At 25.4% G+C, this 14391-nt stretch overlaps 4 protein-coding genes across 11 annotated transcripts in view; 3 read left to right on the plus strand and 1 right to left on the minus strand.

Moving 5' to 3' along the window:
* Slob (Slowpoke binding protein) overlaps positions 1–14391 on the minus strand; it is a 357719-nt gene that overhangs the window by 139273 nt on the left and 204055 nt on the right. The window lies entirely within an intron of this gene.
* LOC145976113 (odorant receptor 94b-like) lies at positions 885–6723 on the plus strand. The gene is made up of 9 exons (XM_083107087.1): positions 885–1028; positions 1573–1692; positions 1908–2025; positions 2451–2712; positions 2860–2976; positions 3273–3363; positions 5966–6111; positions 6238–6370; positions 6472–6723. The coding sequence occupies exons 1-9, from the start codon at positions 885–887 to the stop codon at positions 6523–6525; spliced, it is 1185 nt and encodes a 394-aa protein (XP_082963213.1). The 3' UTR covers positions 6526–6723.
* LOC145976144 (uncharacterized) lies at positions 8567–11320 on the plus strand. Its single transcript, XM_083107119.1, has 7 exons — positions 8567–8677; positions 9233–9368; positions 9505–9621; positions 9688–9778; positions 10750–10895; positions 11008–11140; positions 11207–11320. The coding sequence occupies exons 1-7, from the start codon at positions 8575–8577 to the stop codon at positions 11255–11257; spliced, it is 777 nt and encodes a 258-aa protein (XP_082963245.1). The 5' UTR covers positions 8567–8574; the 3' UTR covers positions 11258–11320.
* Positions 12948–14391, plus strand: part of LOC145976118 (odorant receptor 9a-like) — a 3411-nt gene continuing 1967 nt past the window's right edge. The window contains exons 1-4 of the mRNA XM_083107093.1: positions 12948–13091; positions 13438–13557; positions 13734–13851; positions 14317–14391. The exon at positions 14317–14391 is cut by the window's right edge and continues 187 nt beyond it. Of these exons, the coding sequence (XP_082963219.1) occupies positions 12948–13091; positions 13438–13557; positions 13734–13851; positions 14317–14391 (457 nt within the window). The remainder of the gene's footprint in view (positions 13092–13437; positions 13558–13733; positions 13852–14316) is intronic.

Genomic DNA, 14391 nt, shown 5'->3' on the forward strand with positions numbered 1-14391 from the left:
AATCAATTATAAAATATTGATATAAACTCATTTATTTTTATATAATTCCTAAGTTTTATTTTTCCACTATTTACAATATATAGGAATTGTCACATCACATTTGAATAAATAAATTACAAATTATTAATACTAGTATATTGCTAAACATTTTTCATTACTTAATTTTTATTAAATGACCAATGAAGCCAAGAAATATTAATATTTAAAATAATGTTCGATAAGAATCATATTATTTTTCGATATAAGTATTGATAATTTAAGTGTGTTATGTATGTAGCAAAATACCGTAAGTAATAATGATTTATGTAAACATATAAAATAACAGTCGGTAAATGAAACAAATCGATATTTAGTTTTGTAAAATTTAACTTCTATTGCGTTATTGATAATTAAAAGTTTGACATATAGGTGCACAAATGTCATCGACTCTTTTAAAGTATAAGCTTCTTATCGGAAAGACCATGCTCTGAATTGTGAATAACATTTGTCGGGACCAAGTGTACGTCACGAGTGCGGACAATAGAATGAAACGTGTAAATTTGTTGTACAAAAAAAGTAGCGAATACGCATGCACGACTTTAAGTATTGTCGCTCGATAAATAATTTCTCCTATTTTCTTATAGTAAATAAGCACCGAAATTACTCCACTATCAAATCGATCGTATAATTAGGAACTTTATTCTTAAAAATTTTTAATATTTTATTTTATCCGCGTCACATAATAGTGTCGACTTATATTACACGAAATTATATAAAATTATACAAAAAATTATACGTGAAAGAGAAAAAATAATAAAATATCTAGTCTTTCAATGGAAAAAAGAAAGGATAGGCGAATTTACCAACTTTATCACAGTTATTTGAGCTCCAAACTTCATAAAGAAATGATCGATCTTGAGATTCAGCATTTTAAACTCAATAGATATCTATTACTCATTGTTGGCTTATGGCCTTTACAACAATCGAATCTAACACGATTACAGTTTGTTATTTTATCTAGTGCAATAATGACGATTGTCATACTTCAGGTAAGGCAATACTCTTCATATACGTATTTTAATTTATTATTTCATTAGATGTTAATACATTATGATTTAATAATTTAATTTTTTCTATATCATGCATACTTTACTTGAAGATGTTTTAATTAAATAATTTTAAATAATTTTAATTTTATCAAAAGATGATCAGAAACGTTCACTTTCTGTTGTTGTAATATGAGTTTTTTAATAAACTAATATTGAAAAAAGAAAAAAGAAAGAAGTGTTATTGCTTCTCTGCGCTCCAACTATCGCGTTGGTTCTTATGCCATTTTCTTTTTTAATGTTTTGATTATTTGAGCCAAATCTCTAATTATTAAATAATTTTAATTCAAAAATATTTTTGTCAGTTATATTACTATTATAGTATTAGTTTTAGTACTATATAATACAATTATGTATCACAATTTGATTCACTCAATTTATATATAAATATATAAAACACATTTAATTACATAGAATTTGTAATTTGTATATCGATTTAAAGGAATAATTTCCTGATGTAAATTAGTAATGAGATTATTTTTTATAGCTTATGACACTTATTACATTAAAATGTACTACGGATCTAATTAATGTTTTGTGTTCCATATGTTTTATTGCTGGTATATGGGCTGCAAAATACAACTCATTTTATCTAAATATAGAAGCTGTAAGTTAATAGTTTATAAATTTGATAATATAATATAATATATAATTATAAGAACTAATTCACAAGTTGATAGTTTGATCGCAAGACAGAAAAAATACTCCTGTCATATAAAATTTGTAAAAAATATAGTTTTTAATATTATATGTACAATATATGCGCGCACGTACATATATGAAAACAGCGTGTACATATATACAACTTTGTTGAAATAATAGATGAAGGATTTATTGGTGCAACTTCGGAATATATGTAATGGATTAGAAGATAAAAATGAAATCGCTATTATGAAAAGGTATAGTTGTAATGCAAATCGTTACACGACAGTACTGACAAGTAAGATAATATTTCTTAATTTTCAAATGCACATACATTATTTAGATTGGACATATGAGTGTAAGAGTTTCAATAAGAGTAAGAGAGTTTCAGACAAATAATTAATTCCAATAGATTATAACGATATTCTTTATTTTTATGAATGTATATTATACATCGAGATAGAGTTTATTAATACATTTGTCACATATACAAATATGTAAAGAATAATATATTAAACCAAAAAATCTAATACAAAAGAGGAAGAATTTTAAAATTATTAAAAGTTATTATCTGTATGATTAAAATGAATTATAATATTGCGTTAGAAATATATATTTATATAATATATTATATATGTATATGATATAAATTCTAAATCAATTTAAAAAATTTCTGCGAGAAAAATTAATTCGACGCTTCTATATGTATATAAATCTTTTTAGTACTTGGCATTTGCTGCATATGCATTGCTGCAATAAGCATGCATTGGTCGAGAATTCTCTATATTATTTTAAACGTGAACATATCTCCATCACGTCATTTACCAATTAAAATAGAATACTTTATCGATCAAGATAAGTATTTTTATTTGATTCAGTTACATATCATCATGTTATTGTGCATCGGAATAACTGTCACAGTAGCAATAGGAGCAATGCTTATTACGTTTACTCAATATTTCTGTGGTATGTTTAGAATTTCCAGGTAAAAAACGAACATAGATATAAGTGCGAAATTTAGAATTTCAATCTAGAGATTCAAATTATATTATTATCTTGAGCAAATCTAGCGATTATTTGACGAAGGTAAAAATGAGATATAAAGCTTGATAAATTTATTTATTAATTACAGTTATCGCATTAAACGCGCAGTGCACATCGATGTGCTAGAAAATATCAAAGCGAAGAAAGAGAATGTAACATTGAAAGGAATAATTTGTGCTGTCAATATTCATCGGCAAGCTATGAAGTAATTATGCTTTAATTCATTCTCTACGATATACATTTACATATATATATATGTGTGTGTGTGTGTGTGTGTGTGTGTGTGTGTGTGTGTGTGTGTGTGTGTGTGTGTGTGTGTGTGTGTGTGTGTGTGTGTGTGTGTGTGTGTGTGTGTGTGTGTGTGTGTGTGTGTGTGTGTGTGTGTGTGTGTGTGTGTGTGTGTGTGTGTGTGTGTGTGTGTGTGTGTGTGTGTGTGTGTGTGTGTGTGTGTGTGTGTGTAATGTCTATATAATATCTATTAATATTTTTTGGCCTTGACAGATTATGCAGACTTTTAGAAACTACAGTTAACCCAATGTTCTTTTCCTTAATAACGGCCGGAGTAGTCTCTTTGAGTCTTAGTTTTTTTCAAGTAAGTCTTGAATATATCCTTATATCCATTATTTTCAAACAATACTTAAAATCAAGTGACACAGATAGCATCTCGCGCCGGAACAGCATAGTATTCTATGTATCTACACACGCGAGTCGATTAAATTAAAAGCACTTTAGACTTTAGATCATCGCACTTTAATAACAATTAAATCTATCAGATTTTTAATTGATAGCCTGGATCTCAATTATAAAAAAAGTGTCTTTATTTTTTATTTACGTATTCTATAAACAGATATATTATGACGCAAAGACTATATGTAAAAATTTTCCTTTAAGAAACCACCCATATAGCACAGAAAGATTGCAGAATAATTTTATTGAAACATTAGAATATTGCAAATCGATTGTAAAACTTTGTTGCATCATTTCTGTAAAATTATAGCAATATTAAGTCCGCTTTTTGTAATATTGCAACGAAACATCATAACAACATAGTATTGTAATATATTTGAAAGAATGCAACCATCTTATAATATTGTTATAATTTCATATAACATATAAAATATCTTGTTCCTAATAGATAAATATTTTGAAAGCTTATAAAAGTATATAAAATGTGGTCGATTAGACATTTTTGTATCTTTCAAATTAGATCTCTTTATAAGGCGTTTATTTAAAGTCTATTATAAAACATTTATAAAACGTTTGAAAAACATGTATTAATGTTTCTTATTAAATGTTTATCTCAATCTATATACAACTATCTTATATGGTTCCACGTGGATTTTCGACTTTTCACGTGAAACAAGAGCCACTTCACATCGTCCTTTGATTTTCAGTGCGAAACGTGGTCTATTGTATGGTTCCACATAGGTTTTAAACTTTCCACGCGAAACGAAATTCTCTTACTTTGATAGTATGAAAAAGTATTTTTTTGTGATCAATATATACAGGGTGTTTCCGCAACATACACATCATTAAGTCGGGATGCCCATCGTCAGGGGCATACTTTATTAGACTCGCTGAATAAGATTAGAATGCGAGTTCAACGGGGAGTAAGGAAAGGGAAATCTTATCATTTTATTGTAGTAAATAATTACGAAATTGAATAATATAAATAAAATATATATTTAATAATATATATTATATATTTATATATAATATATTTTTAATAATATAGATAATAATAATATACATATATAAAATATTCAATTCTAATAAATTGACAAATTTGTTTAATAACACATTATAACATTTAATTATAATATTAATAATAAATATTAATATATATTAACATATATTAATAACGTAAATTTAATAAATAAATTTGAACAAATATAGTAAAAAATATAATGAACGAATATAATAAAATATACTTATAATGACAAATATTTTTTATCTTTAAATGTAATAAATTACAATAAATGTTCAATATAATCACCAACTTCTTCTAAACATAAAACAATTCTACGCATGAAATTTTCTTTCACGCGACTTATCATGAGAGAAGTAATCTCCGCACATGCGTTACAAATTCTATTTTTAAGAATTTCTACATTTTCCGGCAGGGTGTGATATATTTTATTTTTTAAGATGCTCTACATAAAAAAGTCATAGGCATAAGATCCATGGGCAGAGATCATTCTTCTGATAAAACAAGTGAGAGACATTTTCAGCAGGATTGCTCTATGTTTAGAAGAAAATAGTGATTATATCGAGTTTTTATAATTTATTATATTTAAAAATCTAATATATTTTTCATTATATTTGTCCAAATTTGTTTATTAAATTTTATTTGTTATTTTATCTATTATTATTTTATTTATTATTAGATATATATTTTATTTATATTATTAAATTTCACAACTATTCATTATAATAGAATGATAAAAACAGATTCCTTTTTCCTTATTCCCATTTTGATCTTATTCTGCCCAGTCAAGCATGCCCCTGAGTGAGTAGATAGGCAACCCGACTTAATGATGTGTATGTGGAAACACCCTGTACATATTACCTACCTATGTCAAGGAAATCTATATTCTATTTATGCGACTTTCTTTATTAATAACTTTTTAATAAATAGTAAGTGACGCGGCTAAAAGCTACTAAATGTTAATCGGAAGAGTGACATGTCAAAATCATTAATATTTGCAGAAGTTGAGTCTTATCTGAATATTTGAATATTTTGAAATTTGATCTTGTTGAAAGAATATTTATCTATTTATATTTCTTTATAACATTTTAACAACATATTTTCTTAATAACATTTTAATAAACAATGAGCGACGGCTCAACCTTTTTGTTATTCGAGGACATGATTTTTACAATATATATCAAGATTAAAATCACTAATCGGGAATAAATTTATCCCTTTCATATCTCCGGGACATATGTGCCACCGAAAAAAATCCTAACTTTTAAACAAATAATCCTATCGATTTTCTCTTTTTTTCTCTTTTTCTTACTCTTGTTCTTGATGATATATTTAATTTTACAACATATGATTTTGAAATAAAATATATGATCTTTATATAAATCAATCATAATCACTAATTAAAAAGAACAAATTTATTGTAAATAATGTTCAGAGAACGTGAGAAATGCAGATGTAAATTCGTTACAACTGTCTTGTGTTTTAGATTTTTCAGATTATATCAATCGGAGGTGATATTAAGGAGTTTATATTTCCCATTATAATTATGGGTGTCATGATCATATACATGTTTCTAGCTAATTATCTTGCGCAAGATATAACGGATCACAATAATGACATCTTTGCATCTGTGTAAGAAACATTGTTTTAAAGAAATTGTTCTGAGAAGTTTCGCATATTAAAAGTTATTAAACTCGGAAATTAATGTTGTCACGTTCAAATATTCATATCTATATTAATCTGTATACCATTGCGTAGGTATAACGTTCAGTGGAATGTAGCTCCGTTACATATACAGAAAGTGATACTATTTTTGCTGCAAAGAGGCACCAAAGATTTTACTGTATGTGCCGGCGGACTATTCGTCGGGTCGTTGGAGTGTTTTGCCACGGTAAAGATTATAAATATATTATCATAAGTGAATTATATGATATATACATAATACATTTGTATAAATACATTTTTTATATTATATTACAAATAACATTACAGCTAGTGAAAACATCGGTCTCCTATTTTACTGTTATATCTTCAGCGCAATTATAAAATAAGAAGAGACAAATACTAATGATTAAATTATAATAGCAAAAATTTAGTTAAATAAATCTCAATATTACAATTATAATATATTTAAAAGTTGAAATAAATTTATAATTAATCCCATGGTTTGTATCTGAATAAGATATTAGATATTTTTGAACATATAAATATGTTTAATTAAATATATTACATAGAATTTCAATCCATTGAAAAACAAATCATTCAAGAAATCATTTATAAAATACTGATACAAACTCATTTATTTTTTACATAATTTTCAAGTTTTATTTTCACTATTTACAATATACGAATTGTCACATCACATTTAAATAAATAAATTATAAATTATTAATAGTATATTAGTATCACCAAACATTTTTCATTATTTAATTTTTATTAAATGACCAATGTGCAAAGAAGTATCAATATTTGAGAAATAAAGTTCAATAAGAATCATATTATTTTTCGGTATAAATATTGATAATTTAAGTGTCTTAAGTATGTATCAAAATGACGTAAGTAATAACGATTTATGTAATAAAATAACAGTCGGTAAATGAAACATCTCGATATTTAGATTTGTAAAATTTAACTTTTATTGCGTTATTGATAATTAAAAATTTGACATGTAGGTGCATAAATGTCATCGACTCTTTTAAAGTATAAGCTTCTTACCGGAAAGACTTCATGCTCTGATTTGTGAATAACATTCTGCGGGATCAAGTGTACGTCACGAGTGCGGACAATAGAATGAAACGTGTAAATTTGTTGTGCAAAAGAAGTAGCGAATACGCATGCGTGACTTTAGGTATGTTCTCTCGATAAATAATTTTTCCTCTTTTTTATGATAAGCATTCGCATGAAATTACTTCTCCATCAAATCGATTGCATAATTGAGGAATTTATTGCGAAAAACATTGAGTTGTGAATATTTTATCGCACGATACATACACATAATTGTGTCGGCTTCCGTTTACACGAAATTATATGTAATTTGTACGAAAATTTACGTAAAAAAGAAGTAATAAAATATATCCGAAGGATAATTGAATACTTTCGCCGATTTTATAGCAGTTATTTGTGTTTCAAACCTCATAAAGAAATGATCGATCTCGAGACTCAGCATTTTAAGCTCAATAGATTTTTACTACTCATTATTGGCTTATGGCCTTTACAGCAATCGAACTTGACACGATTTCAGTTTATTGTTTTGTTTAATATTCTGATGACGAGTATTATATTTCAGGTATGGCAATACTTTTTATGTTTAGATTTTACTTTTACATTGTATTTTAACATTATATTATTAATCATATAATAATTTTTTTTTGTATTTTAACATTATATTATTAATCATATAATAATTTTTTATTATTTTTTATCATGCACCTGATTTAAAGATATTTTAATTAAGTAATAAAAAATGTTAATATCAACTATATCATAATGATATATAATATTAGAGCATCAGTTATATTATAATATTATATAATAATAATATTTATAATTATGTATCACATCTTTATTCAATCATTTTGTATACAAATGTATAAAGAAGTACTATAGAATTTATATGTTTATTGCTTCGAAAGAGTAATTTCTTAATGTAAATTTGTAATAAGATTGCTTCTTACAGCTTATGTCATTTGTTACATTAAAATGTACTCCGGATCTCGTCATTAATGTCTTGTCTTCTATATGTTTATTCAGTATGCCGATGGTAAAATATAGTTTATTTTGTTTCAACATGGAAGCTGTAAGTTGAGCTATAAAATTATCAATTTTATAGCTTCTAAAATTAATAATTTAATTTAAGAAAAAACTGATAGTTTACAAGTTTTCACTTAATCGCGTGACTGAAAAAAACATTTTTATCGAGTAAAAAAAAATGAAGATTATAAAAGAATATAATTTTATATTAACATAAATTAATTAAATTATATAAGAATATAATTTTATATTATAATTTTCAATATTTAATTATTTCATATTATGAGTATACACATTTAAATAATACACATAAAATGGTTGAAATGACAGATAGAGGACTTATTGATGCAACTTCAAGATATATATGACAGATTAAAAGATAAAAATGAAATTGCTATTGTAAAAGAATATAGTTACAATGCGAAACGTTGTACGCTTGTACTCACAAGTAAGACAATACTTTTTTAATTTTTACATCTAATTACGTGTACTATTTGATATATGAGTCATAAGAGTTTCAATCGACAGAAAATTGATTCCGATACATTATAACAATTTTTGTACACGTATGTATACGTGTAATTCATTATACATTATTAAGACATTCTTCATATACAAGCATATAAAGATTAATATCACATGTGTTCGAAGAAGTAATTGTAAAATAATTTTACAATTACTTTTTTTTACAATAATTTTTTATGAGGTTAAAATTGATTATAATTGCGTTAGAAATTTATATAAAAAATACATTAAAAGTAAAATTAATTATATGATTTATTATATAAATATATATTTGTGATGTAATATTTCAAACAATTTAAAAAGTTATTGTGAAGAAAATTAATATGACGATTTCAAATTTAAATTCTTTTAGTATTAAGTATTTGCAGCCTTTCTTTTATCATCATTATATCTTGGTCGAGTATATTCTATCCAATTACGTATCCAATAAACGTAACTCAATCACGTCACTTACCGATGAAAATAAAATACTTTATAGATCAAGAAAAGTATTTCCACTTGATTCTCTTACACCTCAATGCGGCGATGTGCATCGGGTGGATTGTAATACTAGCAATAGGAGCAATGCTTATTGCGTATCTTCAACATACCTGTGGTATGTTTAGAATTTCCAGGTAAGAAACAAACATAGAAATAAGTATGAAATTTCGAATTCTAAACAAAAATCTCTTGTTATCTTGAACAAATCTACTGCTTATTTTAAAAGGCAAAAGGCAAAAAATATGATTCGATAAATAATATTAATTACAGTTATCGTATTAAACGCGCAATGCACATCAATACGCTAGAAAATATCAAAATGAAGAAAGAGAATTTAATATTGAAAGGAATAATTAGTGCTGTGGATATGCATCGGCAAGCTATGAAGTTAGTATCTGTATTTCACGGTATACATATATGATATGACTAATAATAATTGTTTTGTCTTGAAAGATTATCCGGACTTTTGGTATCAAAAATTCAGACAATGATATTCTGTTTAATAATAATCGGAGTGATCATTTTGAGTCTCAGTCTCTTTCAAGTAAGTTCGCATCATGTTATTTTATATTCATTATTTTCAAACAATATTCAACATACATATATATTTCAGATATATTGTATGTACTATACAGGGTTTACCAAAAGTGTGGAAACCCCTTAATATTTCGAAAAATACGCATTTTAAAAAAAATGTTTCATATAAGTTATAGGGTTTTATGGTGGCGCATTACACAGCAACATTATTATGACCTCGAATAGCGTTGTCAAGGTTATGTGAAGGTCACCTCCAACTTTTTAAATGGGACACCCTATATGCTTTTGCATATTCTTGTATTCTAAATATGTAATTTGCAATTAACAATTACATATTTTTTCTTAAAAATAACTGTGTGTTTTCTTTACATCAATTGATTCCTCTCATTATTTTGTACATAAAAGTATTAAGGTAAGATAATCGAAAAATGAATATTTTACAAGATATTTTATGGTTTATGTAAAATTAAGAAATGATTTCAAGCCTCATAACTCGGAAAGTACTTAATGAAAACTAACTTAATTATAGTGTTTTGGAAAGCTCTCGAGATAAGCTACAAGAATATGCAAAAGCATATAGGGTGTCCCATTTAAAAAGTTGGAGGTGACCTTCATATAACCTTGACAACGCTATTCGAGGTCATAATAATGTTGCTGTGTAATGCGCCACATAAAACCCTATAACTTTTGTATGAAACATTTTTTTTAAAAATGCGTATTTTTCGAAATATTAAGGGGTTTCCACACTTTTGGTAAACCCTGTATATGAAGAAAGAGAATATTTTTTTCCCTATCTCTCTCTCACTTTTTCTCTCCTTCTTTTGTTAATATTTTTAATTTTACAAAATATATGATTTTTTATCTTTATATAGATCAATCATTCGCCAATTAATAAGAATAACTTTATTGTGTATAATGTTAAAGAATGTGAGAAACGTGCAGATATAATTTCGTTATAATTGCGATCTTGTACTTTAGATTTCTCAGATTATATCATCCGGAGATGATGTTATGGAACTTGTTTTCCCATTTATATTTATAACTGCCGGTATCATATATATGTTTTTATCCAATTATATTGCACAGGATCTAACGGATCACAATAATGACATCTATAATACTGTGTAAGACACATTATGATATAAAATCTCATATGTTTAAAAACTGTTTTATTAAATGCAGAGGTTATTTCGTAGAAATACATAATATATCCTATCTGTATATTTGATTGCTTAGGTATAATATTCAGTGGAATGTAACTCCGTTACATATACAAAAAATAATATTATTTCTGTTGCAAAGAGGCGCCGTAGATTTTACTGTAAGTGTCGGTGGAATCTTTGTCGGATCGTTGGAGTGTTTCGCCACGGTAAATACAACAAATATATTATTAAAACATACATTTAAGGATATACAATGCAAATATACATTACAGTTGGTAAAAGCTTCGGTCTCCTATTTTACTTTCTTATATTCAACGCAATAATAAGATAAAAAAACAAATAATAATGAATAAATTATAAAAGATTTATTTAATAAGACCTCAATATATTACAATCAGAATTATATTACATTAAAAGTTATAAATAGTTTATTATTAATCTCATAGTATGTACCTAAAAAGATAGAAGAGATATGTCCAAAAATATAAATATATTTTATTAAAGACATTACACAGATTTTCAATACATTAAAAAATTTGGCACTTAATTTTAAATACAAAATTGATACTTAAAATCACTTAATTTGATATTATTTTGAAGTTTTATTTTATTGAAAATATTGTATGTATTATTATATTATTTCTAAATAAATAATTCATAATTTTTCAATAATTTATAATATTTTTCATAATTTAATTTTTTTTATAATAAATAATTTATGATGTGTGTGTGTGTGTGTTTGCAAAAGAAATATAAGAAATAAATCAATCTCCAATAAAAATTATATTATCTTTAGACACAATTTGATTATTTAAATGTCTTATATAAAGTTAAGGAGATGATTATTCTTAAAGATGAAATATAAAATTAGTTATAACATATGTTATATATCAAATAACAGATTTTATTGAAGTTACATCTTTAAACATTCGTGTTTTGCATAATGACACATGTCAAACATTATTTTCAAATACCTAGTTTTATTAGCGACTATAAATTTTTAATTATTTAAGCACATTTTTAATGAAATAAATAATATGTAAGATATATACCATATACCATGTACCATATACCATGTACAGATTTAGACTTATTTAAAGTATTTAGTATGAGCTTTACCAGAAGAGATTGATGTATTCTCAACAGTGAATGATATTCGTTTCGAAGGTTAAATGTATGTCACAAGTATACGAACAATAGAATAAAATGTGAAAAATTTATTGTATAAAGTAAATACGCATACGCAATATTCGTGCCAATAATTGTTAGATAAATAATTTTTTTTTATCTTTTCTTATGATAGCAGCAAATTAATATTTGCTGCAATTTTTCCGCTATTAAATCGATCGCAAAATTAGAAACTTTATTGCGAGAAACTGTGAATATTAGTAAGTACTAATGATTTATGTAAAAATATAAAACAATATATAATTGGTAAATCATACATCAAACATATCGATATTTAGCTTTTAAAATTTAATTTTTATTGCGTGATTAATAATTGAAATATTAATATTATCTTTGTCATCGATTCTTTTAAATAGTAAGCTTCTATTACCGGAAAGATCCCGTTGTTCTAAATAATGTATGACATTCGTCTGGAAGACCAAGTGTACGTCACGAATGAGGATAATAGAATGAAACATATGTTGTACGAAAGAAATAGCAAATACGCATGCGTGACTTTCGTTACTTTCGCAAGCAATTTGCTCGATGAATAATTTCTCCTCTTTTTTATGATAAACACCTGCTGAAATTACTCCCCCATCAAATCGATCGTATAATTGAGGAATTTATTGCGAAAAACACTGAATTGTGAATATTTTACTTTTATCGCACAGTATACAGTTGGTGTGTGTCGGTTTTCGTTACATGAAATTATACGAAATTGGTGCTAAAATTTATATTAGAGATAAAAGTAATAAAATACCTTTTCAATGGAAAAAGGAGGGAATAATCATATATCCTCGCCGACTTTTTCGCAGTTATTTGTGCTCCGGACTTTGTAAAAAGATGATGTGTCTTGAAACACAGCATTTTAAACTCAACAGATTTCTGTTACTCACTATTGGCTTGTGGCCTTTACAACAATCGAACCTAACTCGATTTCAGTTCATTGTCTTGTCTAGTGTTTTGACGACGAGTATTATATTTCAGGTAAGGCACTACTATTATATTTATATTTTATTTTTTTATTTTAAGATATATAATCAAGTCGCGTTTATAATATAGTAAAAATTATTATATGATAATATATATTATTATATTTTTACTATATCATGAATATGACTTGATTATATTTTAATAAAATAATAAATTATTTACACCAGATATTAGTATATATTATAATAGTATATAATCATAATTATGTATCTTAATTCAGTCATTTTATGTATAAATATATAAACAAGCATTTAGTTATATAAAATTGATAGTTCGTTCATTGCTTTAAAAGAGTAGTTTCGTATAATTTAAATTTTTATAATAAAATTATTTCTTATAGCTTACGACATTTGTTACATTAAGATGTACTCCTAACCTCGTGGTTAAAGTTTTATCTTCCACATGTTTATTTAGTATTTCTGCGATAAAATATAACTTATTCAGTCTCAAAATGGAAGCTGTAAGTTGGTAACTTGTAGAATTGGTAATTTATGATAACTCATAAGTTGATAGTTTGATCGCGTAACAGAAAAAGAAAACATTTTTGTCGAATAAAGATTATAAAAAATATAAATTTTAATATATATTATGAATATACACGAAAACAATATATTCAAAATTGTTGAAATAATACAGGTTAAGAATTTGTTGATAAAACTTCAAGAGATACATGATGGATTAAAAGATAAAAACGAAATCGCTATTATGAAAGAATATAGTTGCCTTGCAAAACGTTATACGGCTGTACTCACAAGTAAGATAATATTTTTTAATTTTTTTATATGAAACTAGATTTCTATTTGACACATGAATTATAAAAGTTTCAATGGAATGAAAATTGATTTCGATACATTATAACACCTTTTGCACACGTATGTATATATAATTTATCACGTTAGTTTATTAAAATATTTTTTATATATCCAAATATATAAATACAAAGATTAATATCAAATTTTTTGTTCAAGAATATCAAGTAAAAAAAAGAAATTGTAAATTTATAATGGTTATTATTTATAACATTAAGATCAATTGTAATCGCGTTAGAAATTTATATAAAAAGTACATTAAAATTAATATAATTAATTATATGAATTAAATTTAAATATTTAATTATACAAATGATATGCATGTAACGTAATATTTAAAGCAATTTAAAAATTTCTATGTGAAAAATTAATTTGATATTCTATATTTATATCTATTTAAATCCTTTTAGTACTTGGTCTTTACAGTTCATTTTCTATCATCATCGCTCTATTTTGGTCAAGTATATTCTATCTTATATTACCGC

The sequence above is a fragment of the Camponotus vicinus genome, unplaced genomic scaffold (genome assembly GCF_025532165.1).
Source record: "Camponotus vicinus isolate PSW18456_S1 unplaced genomic scaffold, iyCamVici1.0 SCAF_8, whole genome shotgun sequence".
In the NCBI taxonomy this organism is placed as follows: Eukaryota; Metazoa; Arthropoda; class Insecta; order Hymenoptera; family Formicidae; genus Camponotus; species Camponotus vicinus.

Excerpts from the sequence above, each read along its gene's own strand:
- LOC145976113 (XM_083107087.1), top strand. The coding sequence starts at position 885 with ATGATCGATCTTGAGATTCAGCATTTTAAACTCAATAGATATCTATTA. Across the intron at positions 6,112-6,237 it reads AATGACATCTTTGCATCTGT|GTATAACGTTCAGTGGAATG; the intron begins GTAAGAAACATT and ends ACCATTGCGTAG. Across the intron at positions 6,371-6,471 it reads CGTTGGAGTGTTTTGCCACG|CTAGTGAAAACATCGGTCTC; the intron begins GTAAAGATTATA and ends ATAACATTACAG.
- LOC145976144 (XM_083107119.1), top strand. The coding sequence starts at position 8,575 with ATGCAACTTCAAGATATATATGACAGATTAAAAGATAAAAATGAAATT. Across the intron at positions 8,678-9,232 it reads TTGTACGCTTGTACTCACAA|ATCAAGAAAAGTATTTCCAC; the intron begins GTAAGACAATAC and ends AATACTTTATAG. Across the intron at positions 11,141-11,206 it reads CGTTGGAGTGTTTCGCCACG|TTGGTAAAAGCTTCGGTCTC; the intron begins GTAAATACAACA and ends TATACATTACAG.